The sequence below is a fragment of the Cibotium barometz genome, chromosome 53 (genome assembly GCF_041138505.1).
Source record: "Cibotium barometz isolate CiBa-2024 chromosome 53, ASM4113850v1, whole genome shotgun sequence".
NCBI classification, from domain to species: domain Eukaryota; kingdom Viridiplantae; phylum Streptophyta; class Polypodiopsida; order Cyatheales; family Cibotiaceae; genus Cibotium; species Cibotium barometz.
The window spans coordinates 4,109,147-4,131,848 of record NC_141098.1 but is presented as its reverse complement, the minus strand read 5'-3'; the positions used below and the strand labels follow the sequence as shown (position 1 = coordinate 4,131,848).

At 45.0% G+C, this 22,702-nt stretch overlaps 2 protein-coding genes across 2 annotated transcripts in view; one reads left to right on the top strand and one right to left on the bottom strand.

The window, feature by feature from the left end:
* The window catches only part of LOC147608200 (uncharacterized), a 138,396-nt gene that overhangs the window by 72,794 nt on the left and 42,900 nt on the right, over nucleotides 1–22,702 (top strand). The window contains 5 exon segments of the mRNA XM_086789112.1: nucleotides 19,007–19,355; nucleotides 19,661–19,725; nucleotides 20,007–20,102; nucleotides 20,318–20,391; nucleotides 20,556–20,597. Coding sequence (XP_086645238.1) covers nucleotides 19,007–19,355; nucleotides 19,661–19,725; nucleotides 20,007–20,102; nucleotides 20,318–20,391; nucleotides 20,556–20,597 — 626 coding nt within the window.
* Nucleotides 14,875–18,682, bottom strand: LOC147608201 (uncharacterized). The gene is made up of 2 exons (XM_086789039.1): nucleotides 18,546–18,682; nucleotides 14,875–16,120 (listed from the first exon to the last, which is right to left on the bottom strand). Exons 1-2 carry the CDS (start codon nucleotides 18,680–18,682, stop codon nucleotides 14,875–14,877), a joined length of 1,383 nt encoding a protein of 460 aa, XP_086645165.1.

Sequence of the window (22,702 nt, the reverse complement as noted above, 5' to 3'; positions counted from 1 at the left end):
ACATCATCAGATTTTTCCTCCCTTACCTATGCGAGATGTACTTCCACCTCTAAAGGGGTCCTTCATCGACCAAGAGATCTGGTCGGTCCTCCTTTGAGTCCTTACGAGGATTGTCTCTTGTAACATTCAGGGTCTTTGGGGTTTTTTTCCGCATCGGCGGAAACAAATTGTTAAAACCCAGCTTCATTGTGCAGTCACAGGTGGACCTATGGATGTATTGCTCTTGCAAGAGCATAAACTAGATGCTAGCCAGTGTGGGAGATCAGGCAAGCTTCTCTCGGGACACCTTTTGGTCACCAGCTGTTGGTACCAAGGGTGGTGTCTCTATCTCTGTTTCAGCTTTGATCTTGCCTTGCATCATTGGACATGTTGTCATTTTACCTGCGAGAGCGCAGTGGATCCTTCTTATGCAAGGTACTACATGCATTGGTATTCTCAACCTCTAAGCTCCTAACCATAGAGGTGAGAGGATTGCCTTTTGGAAATCTCTCACTACACTGATGCCTCTTGCCGACCATTGGATTATTGGTGGGGATTTTAACATGGTTGAGATGCCAGCGGATAAAAGAGGTGGACATGAGGGCTTGGTGCATCCTCTTGAAAGAGCGTCTTGGGAGAGGTTTATACTCTCCATTCATGGCAGAGATTGTTGGCATGAGGATGAAATTTTGAGGAGTCCATCCACTCTTCTTTATTCATGGTCTAATAGGAGAAGAGATGCAGGATGTATCTATGCACGGTTAGACAGATTTTATGTGGATGATTGGGTGCTTGATAGAGGTGGGCATACTTTTATTGCTACAGGCACCTCTAAATCGGATCATTGCCCAGTGGTTTTGTGTATTAGAGATCCGAATTGCCACGGATCAGCACCCCATGTACGCATCCTTGATCATTTGTTTTCAGATGGAGAGCTATCGCGTCGTATGCTTGATATTTGGAGATCTCATGATTTCTTACTGGCCTCTCAAAGCCTGGCCTCTGCTCTCTGTGATATTAGTGACTTTTATCACACATGTGCTGTCTAAGAGGCAAGAGGCCTTCGACTTTGGAAGGGCTGTTAGACATGGATTGGCTGCCTTGCAAAAAGAGCACGAGAAACATCCTCATGCTCAATGGGTTGCAGATTCTTTATGTACTATTAGAGCAGAACTTCATCACTCTCTTGAGGAGCGTGCGGAGTATCGTTTCCATGCCCAGGAATCCTTTTGGACACAGATGGGTGGCAGATGTAACAAACATTTCTTTGCTTCTCACGGCCCATCTCATGCCAGAGATAGTGTAAGGTAGTTGCAAGATTCACATGGCACTGTTCACTCAGATCCTCTTATGGTCAGACAGATTGCCACTGATTTCTATCGCCAGCTTCTTAGTGCTAAGCCGCACTCTGATTTGAGACGCAAGGCACAGACGAAGGTTTGGAATGCATTGCCACATTTGATCACTGAGGAGATGTGTGTCGCTCTGGATGCCCCTTTTTCTATGCAGGAGTTCAGTCATGCTCTTCATGCCTTACCTCATGGTAAGTGTCCAGGGGAGGATGGCCTTTCCCCTGTTTTTTTCATTACTTCTTGGGATGAGATTGGGGCTGAGATCAAGTCGGCTCTGCAGGAGATGTGGGACACAGGTTCTATGCCTTCTTCTCTCATTGAGTGGCTTATTTATCTTATTCCTAAGAGCGGGGATAAGACATTGATTGGCCAGTGAAGACCTATCACCTTACTTGGGACTTTCTATAAGATTTTTGCTAAGGGAGTGAGCATCAGATTGCAGCCTATTTTGCAGGATGTCATTCATGATACTTAGAATGAATTCTTACACGGCAGGAGCATCTTTGATAACATTTTCTCGTTTTGGGAGGCCGTCGAATGGGCTAAAGCGAGCAATTAGCGCTTAGCCATTCTGCTCTTGGATTTTGAGGCGGCCTATGATAGAGTGGATTGGGACTTCCTTGAGGGTACTTTTAGCCATATGGGCTTCTCTCAGAGATGGATCAAGGGAGTTTCATGCATGTATTGTGATGCCCACAGTAGAGTGCTCGGTTGCGGTGATAGAGGAGAGTGGTTTCAGATTTCTCGCTGAGTACGACAGGGCTGCCCTTTAGCCCCATTATTATATATCATAGTTGTAGAGGCCATGAGCATCTTTCTCTGCTCCAGTGCTGGTATTTCGGGATTGAGGTTTGGGTTAGTGATTCACTAAGAGTTGCTTGGGGTGCAGAGCTTGGTTTTACGTGGATCAGCAGAGGATGCACTGCTAGATATTTGGGATACCAAGTTGGGAATGATATTTATCATGCGCACAGCAGTTTGCTCCGACACTTATGAGGATCCGGAAGAAGCTCCTCCATTGGAGCTGCAGGAGATTAGATTTAGCTTCCAGAGCTTCGGAGGCTAATCAGGTATTGCTTGCCTCAGCTTGGTTTATTGCCTCTTGTTGGTGATTCTCTCATGCGTGCATTGGCCAATTGCGGAGATTGATCCGCAATTTTCTCTGGTCGGGTTTGGATGGCACCTCAGACACTCATGCCAGGGTAGCTTGGCTCAGAGTTATTCAGCCCAAACGAGAGGGGGGCTTGAATATTATCGATTCGGATGTTCAGTGTAGCGCGTTGCTTTGCAAACTTGTGGTCAGAAGTTTCCTACCAGGCACTGAGCCTTGGAAGGATTTTTTCTTGTCTCACATCTCCGGATGTACACCCAAGGTCGGGAGAGACTGGATGCCCAGCACACGTTTTTTGTTCACAGAAGCTGATATCAAGGCACCATCTTCCCCTCTTATTGCAGCCATTGTCAGAGCATGGAGAAGCATGAGATCTTTTTTGCGACAAAGGCTTCCTAGGTCTTTGGATGAGGCTGACGGACAACCCATTATGTGGAATGAGCTCATTAGGGATGAGGTTGGTCGGCCAGTTGGTGCATCTCGTTATATGCAGTGGTCAAGATGGGAAAGATTTGCATACACAGTTCTTGCTTGGAAGACCTTTAAGAGTCTTTCGGAGGATCGAAGAGCTGCATCCATTTAGCATCTTAGTGGCTCTTGCATCCGTATTGATCAGATTGATGCTGCTATTCCGCATGAGTGGCTTTCTGGGACCTTTCACGGAGACTATCATCCGAGTTGGCTTGGAGTTTTATCGAGGATAGGCATACCTCTGCAAATCATTGCTCTCCCGGGCCAAGAGGCTACAGATTGCATCATTTACTCTGTCATGCTTGGAGGGAGATTGAGGAGATGTATGGAGGAGATCATCCCAGATACTAGACTTAGTCCAGTGAGGATTGTTTGTCGTTTGGGGAAGCATTGGTTCATTGACCCTTCTCCTCAGATAGTGACTCATGGCTCTTGGTGTTTGTGGTTATATGGTGGTAGTCCTATCGGATATCTTCAGTGGGATCCAGGAGAGTGGGAGTGGATTGATGCCTTCGATCCTTTGAAAAGCCTTCTTTTTTTCAGGAGCGCAGATATTGGCATAGACTTTGGCACTCATATAGAGGAGCTAGATCTCTCATTTCTTCTGGTTATTCTTACATGGTGGTCTCCCCACCAATGAGTGGAGATCGGTTTTCGTTGTAGCACCTTCCTGTCCTAGGTGTGCGGTAGATTTTGACACTGTACAACATTGTTTATGGGGATGCAACACTGCACAACCGATTTGGGGTTCTGTAGCCCAACTTATGGGCAAATTGAGTGGCCGAGCCATGCATGTGACTTGGGGGGCAGTTGCTTGGCTCTCCCAGTCTGGTCCGCAGCTTTTCACATGGCACTGTTCACTCAGATCCTCCCATGGTTAGACAGATTGCCACCGATTTCTATTGCCAGCTTCTTAGTGCTTAGCCGCATTCTGATCTGAGACACAGGGCACAGAGGAAGGTTTGGAATGCATTGCCAGCTTCTTAGTGCTTAGCCGCATTCTGATCTGAGACACAGGGCACAGAGGAAAGTTTGGAATGCATTGCCACATTTGATCACTGAGGAGATGTGTGCCGGTCTGGATGCCTCTTTTTCTATGCAGGAGTTCAGTCATGCTCTTCATGCCTTACCTCATGGTAAGTGTCCAGGGGAGGATGGCCTCTCCCCTGTTTTTTTCACTACTTTTTGGGATGAGATTGGGGCTGAGATAACATCGGCTTTGTAGGAGATGTGGGACACAAGTTCTATGCCTTCTTCTCTCAGTGAGGGGCTTATTTATCTCATTCCTAAGAGCGGGGATAAGACATTGATTGGCCAATGGTGGAGACCTATCACCTTACTTGGGACTGCCTATAAGATTCTTGCTAAGGCACTGAGCATCAGATTGCAGCCAATTTTGAAGAATGTTATTCATGATACCTAGAATGGATTCTTACACGAGAGTCACATCTTTGATATTATTTTCTCGTTTTGGGAGGTTGTCGAATGGGCTAAAGCGAGCAATCAGCCCTTAGTCATTCTGCTCTTGGATTTTGAGAAGGCCTATGATAGAGTGGATTGGGACTTTCTTGAGGGTACTCTAAGTCATATGGGCTTCTCTCAGAGATGGATCAAGGGAGTTTCATGCATGTATCGTGATGCCCACAGTAGAGTTCTTGCTTGCGGTGATAGAGGAGAGCTGTTTCAGATTTCTTGCTCAGTACGACAGGGCTGCCCTTTAGTCCCTTTATTATATATCATAGTTGCAGAGGCCATGAGCATCTTTCTCCGGTCCACTGCTGGTATTTCAGGATTGAGGTTGCCTCTTCGTAGTCATGAGGAGTTGGTTGACTCTGAGTTAGCTGATGACATAGCCCTGTTTTTGGAGGCTTCACATATATGCTTATGTTCCTTCTGGGTAGCACTAGAGGAGTTTTGTTTGGCAGCAGGGGCACTCATTAATTGGCACAAATTTGTTGGTTTTTGGGTTAGTGATTGAGCGAGAGTTGATTGGGGTGCAGAGCTTGTTTTTACTTGGATCAGCAGAGGATGTACTGCTAGATATTTGGGATGCCAAGTTGGGATTGATATTTATCCTGCACAGCAGTTTGCTCCGGTACTTATGAGTATCCGGAAGAAGCTCCTCCATTGGAGCTCCAGGAGATTAGATTTAGCTTCCAGAGCTTTGGTGGCTAATCAGGTATTGCTTGCCTCAGCTTGGTTTATTGCCTCTTGTTGGTGCTTCTCTCATGCGTGCATTGGCCAACTGCGGAGAAAGATCCACAATTTTCTTTGGTCGGGTTTGGATGGCACCTCAGACACTCATGCCAGGGTAGCTTGGCTCAGAGTTATTCAGCCCAAACGAGAGGTGGGCTTGAATATTATCGATCCGGGTGTTCAGTGCAAGGCGTTGCTTTGCAAACTTGTGGTCAAAGGTTTCCTACCAGGCACTGAGCCTTGGAAGGATTTTTTCTTGTCTCAGATCTCCGGATGTACACCCAAGGTCGGGAGAGACTGGATGCCTAGCACACGTTTTTTGTTCACAGAGGCTTATATCAAGGCACCATCTTTCCCTCTTATTGCAGCCATTGTCAGAGCATGGAGAAGCATGAGATCTTTTTTGCGACAAAGGCTTCCTAGGTCTTTGGATGAGGCTGACGGACAATCTATTATGTGGAACGAGCTCATTAGGGATGAGGCTGGTCGGCCACTTGGTGCATCTCGTTATATTAAGTGGTCAAGATGGGAGAGACGTGCATACACAGTTCTTGCTTGAAAGACCTTTAATAGTCTTTCGGAGGATTGGAGAGCTGCATCCATTTAGCATCTTAGGGGCTCTCGCATTCATATTGATCAGATTGATGCAGCTGTTCTGCATGAGTGGCTTTCTGGGACCTTTCACGGAGACTATCATCCGAGTTGGCTGGGAGTTTTTTTGAGGATAGGCATACCTCGGCAGGTCATTGCTCTGCCAGGCCAAGAGGATATGGATTTCCTCATGTATTAAATCATGCCTGGTGGGACATTGAGGAGATGTAGTATGGAGGAGATTATACCAAACACTAGGCTTAGTCCAGTGAGGATTGTTCGTCGCTCGGGGAAGCACTGGTTCATTGACCCTTCTCCTCAGATAGTGACTCATGGCTCTTGGTGTTTGTGGCTATATGGTGGCAGTCCTATCAGATATCTTCAGTGGGATCCAGGAGAGTGGGAGTGGATTGATGCCTTCGATCCTTTGAAAAGCCTTCCTTTTTTCAGTTTCACTGTTCGGAATGCCAGGCTTCTTCTCACTCGACAGATGCATAGGATCCCTACTCTCAGGCCTCATTGGGAGAGCTATGATATTTCTCCAGTGATATAGCGCAGATATTGGCATAGACTTTGGTACTCATACAAAAGGAGCTAGATCTCTCATTTCTTTTGGTTATTCTTACATGGTGGTCTCTTCACCAATCAGTGGAGATCAGTTTTTCGGTGTAGCGCCTTCCTGTCCTAGATGTGTGGCAAATTTTGAGTCCGTACAACATTGTCTATGGGGGTGCAGCATTTCACAGCAGATTTGGGGTCCTGTAGCCCAATTTATGGGCAAATTGAGTTGCCAATTCATGCATGTGACTTGGGGGGCAGTTGCTTGGCTCTCCCAGTCCGGTCCGCAACTTTTTTATGAGGGTAGTGTACAGATTCTGTTTTTTTCATTCGTAGAGGTGGTCTATTGCAGGATGTTCCTCACTCTAATTATACACCCCCTAGACAGAGGATGACACTAGTTGGGAGATTATTGCCAGTATTACAGCATGGCAGATCTGGAGAGCTAGATGCACGGAGGCTATTGAGGGCGTGCAGATTTTTGGGTCTCAGTGCATTAGTGCTATATGGGGTGATATCATCCACACTCTTATGGCTACTTGGGCTCGCATTTAAGGGCCCTCTCGTTCTGCACAGGCGAAGCGTTTGATATTTATGCGGGAATGGGACCATGGCATCTTCTTTTCCTCTAGTACCACAAGTCTTAAATGGCATCGTGATGCTCCTCAGTGGTTGAAATCACCTTACATATTGGGGTGATTCTATTCTCTTCCGGCTTATAGCTGTGATTGTTGTATGTTTTTCTCATACTTATTAGAAGGCTATTTCTGAAAAAAAAAAGTATTCTGCCTACTGAAATAAATAGGCTAAGTAGTAAGACCTAAACACTTATTTCTTGTACTATTGTACATTCTATATTTAAAAAAAATATATATTTTTGTATTTTTGTTTCAAACTTTTTTTTTTGCCCTTTCAAAAAGTTATGAAACTTTTGAAACGTTTCTGAAACCCGTTTCAAATCAAGCGTTTCTGAAACTCCCGATAACTATGGGTGTGCCTAACACCTCAAATACAGTGCTCAAGACCGCCATGTCTCACCATCGTAGTGGCCATCTACGCGAAGAGCTGGATCCCTAGTTAATCTATGTGTGTTTAACATTCATCCGATGGATAAGATTCCTCTTTGCCATGGTTGTTTTCGTGAGTATCTTCAGTAGTAGTTATTCTTCCTACATTATAGAATCCATGCTTTGCTCCTTTCCTTCAGGGAATTACTTATCTAAAAACGTGCCTTACAAATTACATGGAACTTTTTCTATCTATAGGGCCTTCAAAGATAACCAACACCTCTCATCAACTCATGATGGAGAGTGAAAGACTCCTAGAACCACTCTATGGCTTTGCATGAACACTATCTTGTGCTTATCACCACTTAAGACCTATCACTAAGGTTTGAGAAATAATTAAACTAATCTTGCATCTCTCACACCAAGCTTGATCAACCTATAATTCGCAACACTTCCACTTCGATCAAGCATCCATACCAGGCATGTTGTGCTTGACCAAATACATATACAAGAAAAGAAGCTTAAACAAGCACAAAGATGAAGACACGATGGTTTCTACAAAGCTTAAACACACAGTTAACCTAAAGACGTGCCTTACAAATTATATGGAGCTTTCTCTATCTATAGAGCCTCCAAAGATAACCAACACCTCTCATAAGCTAATGATGGAGAGTAAAAGACTCCTTGAATCACTCTATGCCTTTCCATAAACACTATCTTGATCTTAGCACCACTTTTGAGGACTAATAAAATTAATTGCTCACACCAAGCTTGATCAACCTATAATTCAACATTTTTTTTCACAAGGAAAAATTGCTTTATTAAGTATGATCAAATTACAAAAATCTAGGATAAAGTCTTGTAAAAGCCTCATGCGTAGTCATGAGGAAAAGAACTGAGGCTTTCATAACCATTCCAAAGAGTAGAGAAGCCATAAGGCCATGTGGTTGTATATTTGAAGAAAAGACCATGGTCCCGCTGTCTCCTCACGAAGGAAGCTCTCCTTGACACTGCGGCGCACGAGGATGCTTGAATCTTGCTCCACTTGGCCACAAGGGTGTGTATAATACCTTGTCAGTCTTGTTAGGATATATGGTGCATGGATTTATTTTTATTGTAAAAGAGGTCTTTAGCTTAGTATAGTGATAAGGTGCTAGGATAAGATGCTCAAAATAGATCTATTATTCAAAGTTAGGAGCATGCAAGAGTCATGCCTAGAAAGATGAGAGTTTTGAGGGGGAAAAAACCTTTCAAAGGTCTATATATTCAAAGAGTTTGGAGCATGCAAGAGTTATACCTACAAAGATTAGAGTTTTGAGGATAAAACGACCTTTCAAAGGTTTATATATTGATGTACACACCTTACATTGAATAATATAATGTACACTTTTATCTCTATTTGTGTCTTACCACCTTTCTCTTTAACATGATTAGAGTGATAATTAGGAGTAGGATTAGCTTGCTCCAATAATTGCTTCCCAATTCTCTCAATCGGTATCATAGCTTGGTTAGATTAGGCTTAGGTTTTGTTTAATCAGCCCAATTAGTAGCAATGTAGTTAGTACATATTAAGCTTCAAATTAGAGTTGATTTATGACCTAATTAGAGCTCTTATGTTGCTTTAATCACCTATCTTCTTCGTAAATTTGTAAAACTGATTCCAATTTAGATGAAATCATGAATCTTTGAAGAGAAGAGGCCTTCATTTCTCTATCAGAAGCACCATTTGTGATTTGTGTCCACATATCAGATCAAGCTGTCATGGCTCACAACAGAAACAAAATAGATTCCCGCAGATCACAATTCTGTAGTGGACAGAGGCGACTAGTCTCTCTACAGTCGTACCACTGCATGCAAAAGCTATGCAAACATATCGGCATCTTGCAATGGGACATTACAGCGGCGGTGGGAACAACAGCAAAAGCTGGTGCATGCCGATCTCCATCATGATCTTTGAGAAGTAGATTGGGGTGGCGAAATTGTAGCATTGGCAATCTTGTTGGCTGTTTTCAAAAAAAGTTTCAGCAACAATTCACGAATTCTGATTTTTGAAAGGTTTATATTAAACTTCATCTATCTAAGGTTTAAACCAAGCCCTCTTTCAGAAGTGGGTCATATGTAGCTTTGTTTTTTCCATACATTACTTTCCATTAGGAATTGGTCACTTTGGATGTTTGGTGGATGCCCTATGAGTGGTTTTGCAGTGGGACTTGAGGTGAGTAGGGATGGTTTTAATCTGGTCGTTATGGGTACACAAGTATCTTTCCTGGGAGTTGCGGTCACTAGCCGTGTGAGCGACTACTCTCTTGAGGTGGGAGGGATGGGCAAGGCCTAAGGTGACCTGCAGGGATCTGCCCGTTCCTCCCTCTTCTAGTAGTCACCTAGAAGGGCTAGTCCAGATTAAGAAGGGGGGTGGGCAGTTCCACGATTCTAGTTACCCTACTCCTATGATTTCTCTCTCATTACCTAACTGACGTGGCTAGTCCATCCTTGGAGTCTTTTGGCACTAGTGCTCATGGTCCTGGATGAATCCGAGTGTTCAGTTCCATACACATGCGAACTCTTTGCTTGCAACTTGGGTGGTGTGGGGCGATGTGGATGTGGAGGGGTGTGAGGTGATGTGGCATATGCATACAAGGTGGGTGTGATGCTGTGACAATGTGGGTGGTGGTAGGTGAGGCGATGTGATATACAAATGTGTGGAGGTGTGATGATGTGGCACACAAATGAGTGTTGGTAGGTGAGGTGATGCAAGATGGGTTGATGTGGCACACACTTTTGTGAAGTGTGTGAGTGATGATGTGGCACACACTTTTGTGTAGTGGGTGTGATAATGTTGCACATACTTTTGTGTGATGATGTGGCACTCTTTTGTGGAGTGTGTGAACCAAATTGGTGAAGAGAAAACCAAGCCTTTTCCACTCTCCTCTCTCCTTCACGCCCTCAAGACTATGCCTTCTTGAGTATTCCCTACCCCCTCAAGACTATGCCTTCTTGAGTATTCCCTACCCCCTCAAGACTATGCCTTCTCGAGTAATCCCTACTCCAAGCTACGCAAGGGAAGGAAGAATGGAGGATTATCCACTGTTGGACTCTTATAAACACTTCCACAATCCCTCTCTTCAGCCCTACGTATCCTCATGCTATCTCCTCTCCCTCTTCTATGCACATCTTTCTTTCATCTCTCAAGCTCGAGTCCCTTTCCATGTCCATGCTTCACTCCACACTCATCTTGTGATTTCAACCCCAATCTTTTCTCCTTTACTAAAGAGAACTCAATGTGAACTTCTACTATTCACAGACACCTCAAATCTCAAGCAAATCCACAAGAAAAGATCTCATATGTGAGAGCTAAAACCCTCGCAAGTACCATGAAAACTAGAAATTCCTAAGATACACTACACATAGAAAGTAGTGAGAAGCACTTACAAGAGGAAAAGAGCTTCCAAAGTTAAACGAGCATGTGTATTGACTGTAGAGATTTTGACTTATATACAACTTGTCTAGTGCCCAAAACTCATTTATGATCTAGTCTAAGCTCTAACTCCTTATTCTCTAAGCTCTTAATTTAGCAAATAAGGCCTTGGCACATCCTTGGGCATACCCTAGTGCCATCATGAGCCTCTATTAGTACATCTACCCGTTTATATGAAGCTCCAAGCTGAAAATGGCATACGATCAAGTTGGGTTGCGATCTTTGAGCGTTGGAAACTCGTCTCTAGCCGATGTAGACCTTTAGTCCATCCCTAATCCATCCAACATCGTGTTTAGGGCATAGTTACGGGAAACGGCCTGAAACGGCTACCCGAAACACATTTTGGGATCGGAAGGGGATTGAAACGTGTTTCGGTTACCGAAAAGTTTCGGTAACCTTGAAACGGCTGCCCAAAATGTTTCAGCTAAAACAGGGGAAATGTTTCAGCTTGCCATTTCCCACAACACCACATGTTTCGGAGATCTTTCCACCCAAATCAACATGAACTGGTAAGAAAATGTCACACTACAACAAGTGATATCTATTTTATTTCCCTTTTATTCTTATAAACCATAAAATTCATGTCATAATGGGATCACATGTGCATACAAACAATCATGAACTTTCAACCCCTCCCCTTCCTAGCCCTCCTTTTTGACGTCCGTCTCAGCTCTCCTGGAAATTTTCGTTTCTGTATCCATTTTCGTTTCCATTTTCGTTTCCGTTTCCCTGTTTCCCTCAAACATGCTCAACTATGGTTTAGGATGCATAGATGCTGAAACCGGCCTTCAGAAATCTGACGGGCGGTGGAACAAACACTCGCACACAAAACACTTCATCACCCATGGGAACCTGGAAAAGTAAAACAAACAGGGGAGCTAGAGTGCTCCTGCAAATAGTACAAGGACACCGATTGGTCCCAAAACGCAGTGGCGCCCCTTGCGGTATTTCTTTTTTTGAACAAAAATGAGTACAAAGTACAACTTGTGGAATCCTTTACCAATAGGATTCCTTTTAGCTTTACACCTAGGACTTGCCCAATAAAAACTCTCGCTTAGTACAACAAAGCATTCTATAGAGAAGGCACACCTGTACGACACCTCCCTGCTTGAAAAGGTCTTCTCCATCTCAATCATGGATCCCACGAACCCTTTCCCAAACAGCAGTGGGGCTGTACCAAACCATGTGTCCTTCCTATAGTCACAGCCTGCATGTAACCTCAAGAAAACTAGAACCTGTTCACATGAATCCAAAGACATGCTTTCCACACGAAACCAAAGACTTGTATCTGATAAACAATAGACCTGTATCCAATAACCATAGGCCTGTTTCCTCGATACCAAAGTCTTGCTTCTTCTCGAAAGACCAAGGTCCTGTTTCCATGACAGATAAACCCACCTATACACCATCCAATCACGGTGCCAAAAACCTAGAGAGAAATGAAATGATATATTAACTTCTTCAAAAGGCCAAAGTGACCTATGAGACCAAAGTTACAACCATGTGACATTTGATACACTGTTTGGAAAAGAAAAGAAAGAAACGAAGGTAAGTATCTAGCCCTACAATACATCAGTAGGGAGCATCCGGAAACAGCAACTAGGTAGAGTGGGAAGCTAATGCTACTAGTCAAAATGGGGTACATGAGTAAATGAATACATGAATATGGGGGAGTACAAAAGTGACAGTGAGTACAACAGAATATGGCTGGAGTGGTAATCATCCTAGGAGCTCTAGCATGGGTCTCTGCCGGATGGCCTGGATATCTGCCATAGTGAGATGCCTGGTCCGACGAGCCCGATGCCTCGCAATGATGCTCTGAATCCTCCGGTGTAGGCACCGTCTCCGATGTGAGGATTTGCGAGCCCTCGGGCGTCTGGAATTGCCCAACTGGATAGCTCTCTCAACTAGAGTCTCACGGGGTGCCCACTGCTGGACTGTCGACTGTGTGTCCTCCCGAGTAGTCCCTCTAAAGAAGTCAGTAATCTGTCTCTGTGTGGACTCCCTGCCAGTCGAGCGTCTGCTCCTGATAATGGACTCTTTGAGCTTGTGGATCTCCAGGAGATAAAAACCCAAGCATCGCTGATCACAATAGTCCATGACTCTAGCCAGTGGTCCAAATCCCTCTCTGAAAAGGCAATGATAGCGCTCTCGAATCTCATAATATGCTGTGAAGCGACAGATGTAGTGCTCCTCCATCGCTGGCTCTATCCAACAAATCTGACAAATCCTGTCCCCTGGAGGTATGCCTCTAAATCTGCCTGTCTCTATCTCTAACTAATATGAAGAGGTGCGGATCTACCCAATGGCGCACCTCAATCCATGTGACAGATGGGTATCCATGTAGCTCGGTCTAAGTATAAAGCCATCCTCAGTGGTGTTGCGGAGAAGATGGTCTCTATAGAAAGCCACCTTCATTCCCAACTCCTGTGAGGGCTCTAGCCATGTCCTCCTAGTGTCCAACTGAATGAGGTCCTGTCTGATGACTCTACTAATCTCAGAATGTGTCAAGGTGAGAGAGGGTGCCTCCAGAGAGTACTGGAAGGGTGGAAGTCTGTCTAAACTGAACCCATGGAGCTCAAACCAGGATGCTATCTGCGCATACCAACATGAAGTGTCTCTCTCCATGGCTAGCTGATGAGAGGACTCTAAAGCAAGTCGTGCATACCGGTGTCGGGGAAGCTCCCAGGTGCTATGAACGAAGGACACTGATCTGGCAAGAGCCTCGACTACGATCGGTGGTACTCCCATCTCTGCTCTGATAATCTCATGGGGTAACGAGGCCTTAGCCCGAATCATCCTGGAGATCATGGACACAAGTGGTCTCTCCATCGATCTCCGTCCATTGTATGTGCGTCCTGATTGACTGTGACGATCCAGGTTAGAGGCCCCCAGATCTGTACTCCATATAGCATAGCCGATGTGACCAGCGTGTCAAAAAGCCACAGCTTAGTGCGTGGCTCCTTAAACTGTACCTGTGAGCATATCCTCTCTAGACCTCCTAGTGCTGCATATCCTCTAGTCAATCTGGCCTTTGCTGACCTCCTCATGGAAAATGTGGGCCCAATGAACACCACTCCAAGATATGTGTATGAGTCCACATACTCCGCTGTCTCCTACCCATAGGTGAAAATAGGCGCTGATTTCCAGACCCACTGAGCTGTAGTGTTAAACACCATAACGTTAGTCTTACCAAGGTTAACTGAGAGCCCACTGTCTTGTGCATAAGCATGTAAAGTATCCAAGTGCCTCTGCATACCCTTTGGTGAGTCTGCTATAAGCACAATATCATCAGCATATAAGAGCAGAGGTATCCAAGTGCCAGCCAACTGGGCTCCTCTATCCCCTCGTGTCCCAATATAATCAGAGATCTCATCAATGTATCGTCCAAATAGAGTCCGAGAGAGCGGGCAGCCTTGTTTCACCCCTATAGTGGAGTGTACTGGTTGGGAGAGACCCTCTGAAGTCTGCACCTGCCCAAAATGAGCTCACATGGAACCCCCAAGTCTTGTAGCCTCTGCGCATCAGTCTAGCTCTGGGCGCTGTGTCAAAGGCCTTGCGGAAATGTACAAAGCCACAGTAGATCCTCCTCCCATGTGCTCTGCCCTCCTCAATGATAGCCATGAGGGTAAAGATATGATTCAAAGTAGAGAATCTCCTCCTGAAACCGGCTTGTCCCTGAGCTCGGACCCCTTGTCTCTCTGCCTATCTGGTCAACTCCTACTCAAGAATAGAGGCATATAGCTTGGCCAGCGAGTGACCAATCATAATGGTGCAGTAGTTAGTCGGGAGGCTCGGATCTCCAGACTTGAGTACCGGCACAATCGTGGAAGTACTCCAAGTCCCAGGAAACCCCTCACACATGGCTCTATTAAACATGAGAGCTAGCAAGTCTGCAATCATATCTCTAGCATGTATGAAATGCTCAGCTACAATGCCCTCATGATCCTGTGCCCTCCCTGTATGCAATCTGTTGATGACCCTCCTAACCATGCTGTGAAGAAGGTAGAAGTGGGTGGACAAGGCTCTGGAGGGTTCGGTAGTGGTGGCTGCTCTAGTACTGTGTAGAGGGAGGCTGCATACTCGCCCCATGTATCTAATGGCCGGAGGCGGGGGGTGCTCTCTAAGCAATCTCTAGGCCTCCGCAGAATCCTGACTCAAAAACAGCTGATACATGTCTCTCTCCAGCCGAGCTAAGAATGCTCTCTTTTTCCGCCGCTGAATGAGGCATCGGAAGATGATGCGTGACTGTCTATATGTAGTAACACCTGTGGCCACCTCTCTCTGTAGCCGGGCTCTGAGCTCTCTACAGTCATCATCATACCAACTATTCTGGGGCATGTTCCCAGGACGTGGTCGTACTGTGGGCTGCGTGTGTGGGAAGGCCATTGCTGCAGCTGTATGTAAAGCCTCTGTCAGGATCTGTGTGAGCTCTGCTAATGTCCTCTGTGGATCCCCTACACTCAACAAGCTGTAGATCTCTGCAGTGTATACTCCATCAGTCTCTCTACAGAAGGTATATCTCGGGTGATAGGAGGACTGCCCAACCTGGCGGGTACTGTAGTGGAAATCCACCGTAAAGGAGAGAAGTGCATGATCCACCCTAACTCCGATGGGCCTTGCGCCAATGGCAAAATCCTGGATACTCGGGATGAAGGTTGGCGAGGCTAAAACATAATCCACTGTGCTGGCCCCATGTCTGTGTGGAAAGCAAGTAAAGCCACTGGCAAGTAGATACCTCTCTAGGCCATTTAAAATGGCCAGCCCATGTGCAGTCCCCATCTCCAAGAGGTATCTCCCATACTCAGTACACTCCACCTCATCCTGTGATCTCCGGGTTAAACACATCTCCTCCACATCTCTCTCTCTCAACATCTCCTCCGAAGTGTCAAAGAAGGAGGTCTGGTACTGAGCCCTTCGAGCATTAAAGTCCCCAAGTATGATAACATCTCCCTCCCTGGAGAACTCCCATATGTCCTCATCTAGAATCATATATGGAGATTGCCCCTTGGGCACTGCATAATGAGATGTGCTGGGTGGAAAGTAACATATAGCAATGTATAGGGGTCTACCCTCATCTGCCCTCACTCTGACCCACATGTACCTCGTGCTCTCATCACGGTGCATAACATGGTTGAGTGGCTGAAGCTCCTCTCTAAAAAGAACTGCAACTCCTCTAGATCCGTGACCACCATGCTTCGAACGGGCCTCCTGTCTACAAGTTGTCTCCCATCTGTATCCTGCCACTCTCGGTAATGTGCTGCCTGGGGGCTGATGTGTCTTGGAGTAGAAGATGATGTCCCTATCTCTGAAGCTGTCCTCAAAGGCCCCCACATCCAGTCTCAATGGTCCGTTGCAGTTCCATACTGCAAGTCTCAGACTGGTCCCATAGGTCTCGCACCGTCAAGTGGTGCGTCTCTCTAGTATCACCACTCTGCCTCCTCTGTAAAATGCTAGCTTCCCTTTTTCTTTGGCTGCTTTACCCACTCTTGATGCTTTACCCACTCTGCACATGGCCATCCCATAGGAGCCACACTCAGTGATTCATCCATGAACATAATAAAGTACTTGATGTATCATACCAACATACATGCATGTCATCCTGACACATCCAGAGTATTACTCTTGTATTCCCAAGGGTACCAGGATCCAATGGCACCAGAATACTGTAATACGGAAAGTGTATCAATACATGCACAAATAGAGTTCAATCCATATATGAAGCAAACCAACTCTAGGATTGTTCTCAAGACTTATGCCCTCCATAGAGTCTCGAAGTGTTAACTCAGGTTGAGTGTTAGCTCAGGTTGTTGCAGACTTTGAGCTCAACCAAACCCCACTTTACCATCTCATGTGACTAGTACACAATATCATAGAAGTCCCATAAGCAGATGTACTGTCAGCCTCAGTATCTCGGGTGAATACAAAGATGTCACCAAGCGACTCCTAGATGAGAAACTGAGCCTGTCTATAACAAGGGAGGTGCTACCCCCCTCTTGAGCATCAGGCAATGCTCCAGACCCATGCTCTGCTGCTGAACCTGAATGAGCCGTCGCAAGAGTAGGCTCCAACTCAAAAGCATCAAGATAAAGCTGCAATACCTTAGGTGAATCTGTTAAGTCACCCTCCTCCATCCACTCGCATCCATCGGTGAATAGTTCTTGAACTTCATAAGATAGCGACGGGAAACTTTACCTTGTACCTTTCTTTCCTTGTGTGCCAGTATCTGGTCTGGAATAAGAACCTCATCAAGTTTCTCAACTTCCATCTGAGCCTCACTTGATACATCCACAGGCACCTAAAACCTGCTTGCACTCCACCCAAGTGGTAAGCACAAGTCCCAATGAAGCATAGTAGATCACCATTGCTAAACATAGAAAAAAGCTGCCTTTCGAACCCATGAAGTCTCTGTGAAGATACCGCTGGTGACAAACTGTCGAAAGCCATAACCTTCAACCCATCTTTTGCACCATAACACTTCAATTGCTTCTTGTTCCTGGTTGACTACTTCCTGTCCTTGGTGTTTTTTCTCCTTTGCTTCATCTGTAGCTTTTGCTCTTAACCTCATACAGGCAAAGACACACAATGCAGCACTGTCTCTTGCACTGCCTTTTCACTTTCCTCATGTAGAAGCTTTTGATGTGACAACCACGGGCTCGCCTCCTTGAGAAAGTCCACGATATCCCGGCGATGGAACCATAAAACCGGCCTTTAGAAATCTGATGGGCGCGGTGTGACCTGTACATTCATGACATAATTCCATAATCCTTTTAGGTTCTTCTAGGCTCACTACCCTCCTAAGAATCTTATCCTTACCTTGATTGTAAAGAACATCCCCTAGAATTGTGTAAGGATGAGCTTTCCTTGTAAGCCTTTGCTTCTGTTGAGGATTCAATCCAGGAGGAGGGAAGTATCCTGTATCTAAACAGTGTTGAACACTCACACACAAAACACTCATCACCCATGGGAACCTGGAAAAGTAAAACAAACAAGGGAGCTAGAGTGCTCCTGCAAATAATACAAGGACATCGATTGTCCCCAAAACGCAGTGGCGTCCCTTGCGGTATTTCTTTATTTGAACAAAAATGAGTACAAAGCACAACTTGTCGAATCCTTTACCAATAGGATTCCTCTTAGGTTTACACCTAGGACTTTCCCAATCAAAACTTTCGCTTAGTACAGCAAAGCATTCTATAGAGAAGGCACACCTGTACGACACCTCCCTGCTTGAAAAGGTCTTCTCCGTCTCAACCATGGATCCCACGAACCCTTTCCCAAACAGCAATAGGGCTGTACCAAACCATATGTCCTTCCTATAGTCACAGCCTGCATGTAACCTCGAGAAAACTAGAACCTGTTCACATGAATCCAAAGACATGAAACCAAAGACCTGTATCTGATAAACAATAGACCTGTATCCCATAACCATAGGCCTGTTTCCTCGATACCAAAGTCTTGCTTCTTCTTGAAAGACCAATGTCCTGTTTCCATGACAGATAAACCCACATATACACCATCCAATCACGGTGCCAAAAACCTAGAGAGAGAAAGATAGAGGATGTGTCAAGCCGTCCCTGAATACACATAAGTCCAAGACGAAGAGCAACACACATCTCTTCCAAGAACATCATCCTGTGCTTCTTACCTTGATCCTCTGCATCCCAATCTCGTAAAATAAAACCTACTTGCGAAGAAAGAGAGAGAGAGACCCCTTGGCTATTAGCCCCTCGGTGCCTCCTTCAGCTCACCTTCTTCAAGAGAGATAGAGAGAGACCCGCGCTGATTGCTTCCTCACATGTAGCCACCTGGCGTAGAGGGCCTCCCATCTGACACCTGTCTGGCTGCCCGACTGGCTGCAGAGAAACTCTTGCCTGACGTCTACCTGGCTACCCATTGCTGGTTGCCCGTCTGGTTGCTTGCTGGGCTGCCCTATACTGCCCATTGTTGCGCGGCTGTAGTCCATACGTAGCAACAGTAACACCTGGCGGTAGCAGCACACCTGGAAGCAGCAGCAGCACCTGGCGGCGGTAGCAGCAGCACCTGGTATAAACCATCTGGCCACCCCCACACGGCCACCTTCCTCTTCAGCTCGCCACCCTTCTCCTTTTAAAGAGGTGATGCGTTTTTTTCTCAAAAACGCCAAAAGCAAAGGTTAAAAAAAAAACGCATGCTTTTCAAAAATATAATAGTAATATTACATTGTTGATGATAAAACATGCAAATGGCTGTGAAAGTTTGTAACCTTGAAATGTAAATGGGTGTGTAGGATTCAGGTGTCACAAGGTGGGTTCTAGAAAATTCAAACAGTCTTGGCTATGCACGAGGAGAAGCTTGGTCCCCAGGAATGAATTTGCAAAAGGAGGAGGCACTTCAAGAGCTCTGCTTATCAAGGGGTTCTGATCTCAATGCAACTGCCAAGGTTGCAGATTCGGCACTCTCGTCAAGGCAAGATCAGATTTCTGGGGAGAGAGTATCTGTTGGAATTGATGGGACCAATGTAACTGCCAAGGTTACAGATTCAGCACTCTCTGCAAGGAAATATCAGATTTCTGCGGAGAGAGTATCTGTTGAGATCGATGGGACTATTATCTCTCAACATGTGACATGCTCTAGAGGTGACACACTTGCGAGTTTTTCACACATACACTTTTTTTTTTGGAAATATCCAGTGCAGTATATTTTCACACACACACACACACACACACACACACACACACACGCAGGCATGCGTTTGTGTGTGTATATGTATGTATGCAGGCATGTGTTTGTGTGTGCGCATGTGGTAGGTGTACGTGTATGTATATATGCATGCATGCATATGTGCTTTTGCACGCACGTGCCTATATGTACATATGTGCTTTTGCGCGTGTGCACGTGTGCGCATGCACACTAAATGTACTGAGATTGGTCTGCTTTGCAGCTTCCTCGACCAAGGCTGTAAATCATATATTGCAGGCTGCAAAGACTGGATTGGATTTGAAAGAGGTAAAGAGTCATTTCAGGTACCATTACAAGTCCGCAGTGTATGTAGAGATCTATAATGCATTAAGCAAAGTATGTGTCAGAGAAAATATGATTTCAAGAAAAATAGTTAAGAAGTGCTTGCACATAAAGGAGTCTACAAGACCAAGGGCCTTATTTAACTCAGGTTTGCATATAGAATCCAGTTTTTAAGATTAATTATGGACATGTGTCACGTTTTTGATGATTTTGAGTTTCAAAATACTTTTGGCTCTTGCGCAAAGCATGATGGTTACTGGTCGCAGGATGACATTATACAACTCTTCAGTTCCATGGGAGAAGAGTTCAAACAGATATGCATGGCAGCTGATCAGCTAAGGTCATCTGTCAATGGTGATAAGGTGAGGCTTCGGAGATTTTGGAAGGTTTTTCTTTCTTCACAAACTATCTGCACAGCTACTTTCTCTAAACAGATTTAGGAAAGGAAAAAAATGGTTCTTTATTGTTTTGTCAAAAACCTGCCATTTTTTTTTCATTTCAAGGGGAATTGGCTGGGAAGGGATGCTTCTTGGCTCTTTTTCCTTGTTTTAATCAACTGATTCTCTCGGATTGTCAGGTGACATATGTTGTCAATCGTAACATCAATTACACCAATGTATGCAGTTATAAATGCCAGTTTTGTGCTTTCAGGTCTGGTTCAAGTGGTAGCTTTTTCCATAGAACGACAAATTAAATTTGTTTGCAAAAATCTATACTCAGAAAACATACATACATATTGATAGTTATTTTTGGGTTTGATCAACATAATAGCTTTGCTAATGCCTTGTTTAAACAATGGGTTCAAAAACTTGCAGTAAAGGAAAGTCCAGTGAAGTTTTACGAGGGAAGCCCTACAGGTATGCTCAAAAGATTAAGAAGTTTAAATGTTTTCTTTTTTTGTTTTGCCAAGATCCTTCTAATAGTCAAAAGAAAGTCCACCAAGAGGCGTGATACAACACTGTCTATGACAGTAAGAAAACAGCAAAAATAAAGGTGGGGCTCCCTCCATGGCTGGCCGCTGTCAGAGGGAGGCTATGACGGGCGGAGCCAAACTGGTGGTATGTAATGCCAAGTGCCTGTGCCCTCCGTTCTGGTGAGAAGGATCCGGTGCTCTAGTTGCGGAGGAAAGCAGCCCGTCTCTGCATGCGCTAGGAGTCCTGGGCGCTCTAGGCATCCCCGCACAGTGTGTGAGAGATCAACCTAGATAACTCGAATGGTCTCCGTGGGGGGGAGTGGACTCACTTGCAATAGTCTCCTTGTAGCGCGCGCACCTGATGTGCTAGCGGCGGCAAGGTTGTATATGAGCTCCCAGTGTCATGGGACCTCAAGTACTTCTTGAAGAAATAATTAAAAGCTCACATATACATCAAAGATTAAAGCATAGACTTGAATTTAAATTGACAACAATTTGAATTATAGCATAAAATAGAACAAGAGATAGAGTAGACATCACCATCAACACACTATTGGGTATGATCTCCCTGCTCATGCGTGTAGCTCCACTTCCACAAAATGAGTATTTTGAGATTTGTATTCAATATACAGCCTAAGGAGCTGTTAATAATTGTGCATACAAAATTGGGCTTGCTTTTTCACTTTTACAAAATAGCTCACACACTAGAGCTTGTTGACACACTAAGTGTAAAATAACTAAACTCTTCTAACCTTTTTTTTTGGGGGTGAAACCACTGTATATATTAAATAGTACAGTCATAGTCATCTGAAGCGAGTGGAACTATGAGAACGAACTAGAAAAACTAGGAAAATTCTTCAAACTGTTGGAGAGAGAGCTCGTCAAGATCATAGCAATCTTGAAGAGACCGGAATGGGGCAGTACGGAAATAGGGGAAGGGATGAACAACATCACCAGAAAAGTGTAGATGATTTCTAGTGGAGTAGATGGTCCAAAGAGCCCACATTCCGTACCATACGTATTCCCAAAGTCGACAAGTGATAAGCTTTTCTTGGGTGATCGAGCACTAAAGGCTGAGGAAAGGCTCGACTCTAATGAATGCTCTGGGATCGGAGTGAGTTCCCTGAATGTGGAGGTCTACTTGACCAATGGATGAATGCTCTGGGATCGGAGTGAGTTCGCTATATGTGGAGGTCTACCTGACCAATGGATGAAACATAAGATCTGCTGCCAAGCTGTGATCAAGGAAGTGGCATAAGGACAACCTAGTATGCGGCCAGTAATATGACCAAAAATGACATCCGAGTGATCTAAAACCCAGTGACCATAAGCATCTACTTTCTTTTGTGCACACATGGCTGCCAACATTTTTGTCCAAGGCTGCGTTTGACGAACAAAGTCAATAAGCAATGTGGCCTTATGTGCCAGCATGTGATAGTGAATGTCGAGAATGTTGAGGCCCCCATGCATTTTGGGCGAGCGCACATAAGCACGTTTGAGCAGATGAAGCCCTTTGCGATCCGATTGTGTCTCGCTAGAGACAAGCAATGGCACGAGACATAAATGTATCAATCTTCTTGCTAGTCCAAGTCAAGAAAGGAAGGTGAAACTGAATGTACACGATGATGATCGAGTGGACAATTTGCAAGTGAACATGCAAAGGCCAAGTGGATAGCTTTTAGTAATCAATTTTGCACTCCAATCAAGTCAGCACCCATGCCACCTCATCTTTCAAAGAAACATCCTAGCCAATCGGGTATCCCAAATGCTTGACCAACTGATCGGGTGGAACAATTTGACCTGGCCAAAGATTAGAATGCCAAAGATAGTGGTGGAATGATAACAGCTTTGACTTTCAAAAATTAACATGCAACCCAGCTGCCAGACCATAAAGCAAACGGGCATCCGTAATCCGTTGCAAATCCGCTGGGGTATTTCTCGAGAAAAGGAGTCGTCATCAGCATAGGCCTGTGCCACAAAGTGAGAACCATCTGGCATCGCAATACCATGCAAGCTGCCCTGCTGGGTAAGCTTGTCAATATATAACAA

Coding starts and splice junctions, on each gene's coding strand:
- LOC147608201 (XM_086789039.1), bottom strand. CDS start 18,682: ATGGGCAGTATAGGGCAGCCCAGCAAGCAACCAGACGGGCAACCAGCA. Junction 16,121..18,545: donor TGGGAGGCCCTCTACGCCAG/GTGGCTACATGT, acceptor CTATGGGACCAG/TCTGAGACTTGCAGTATGGA.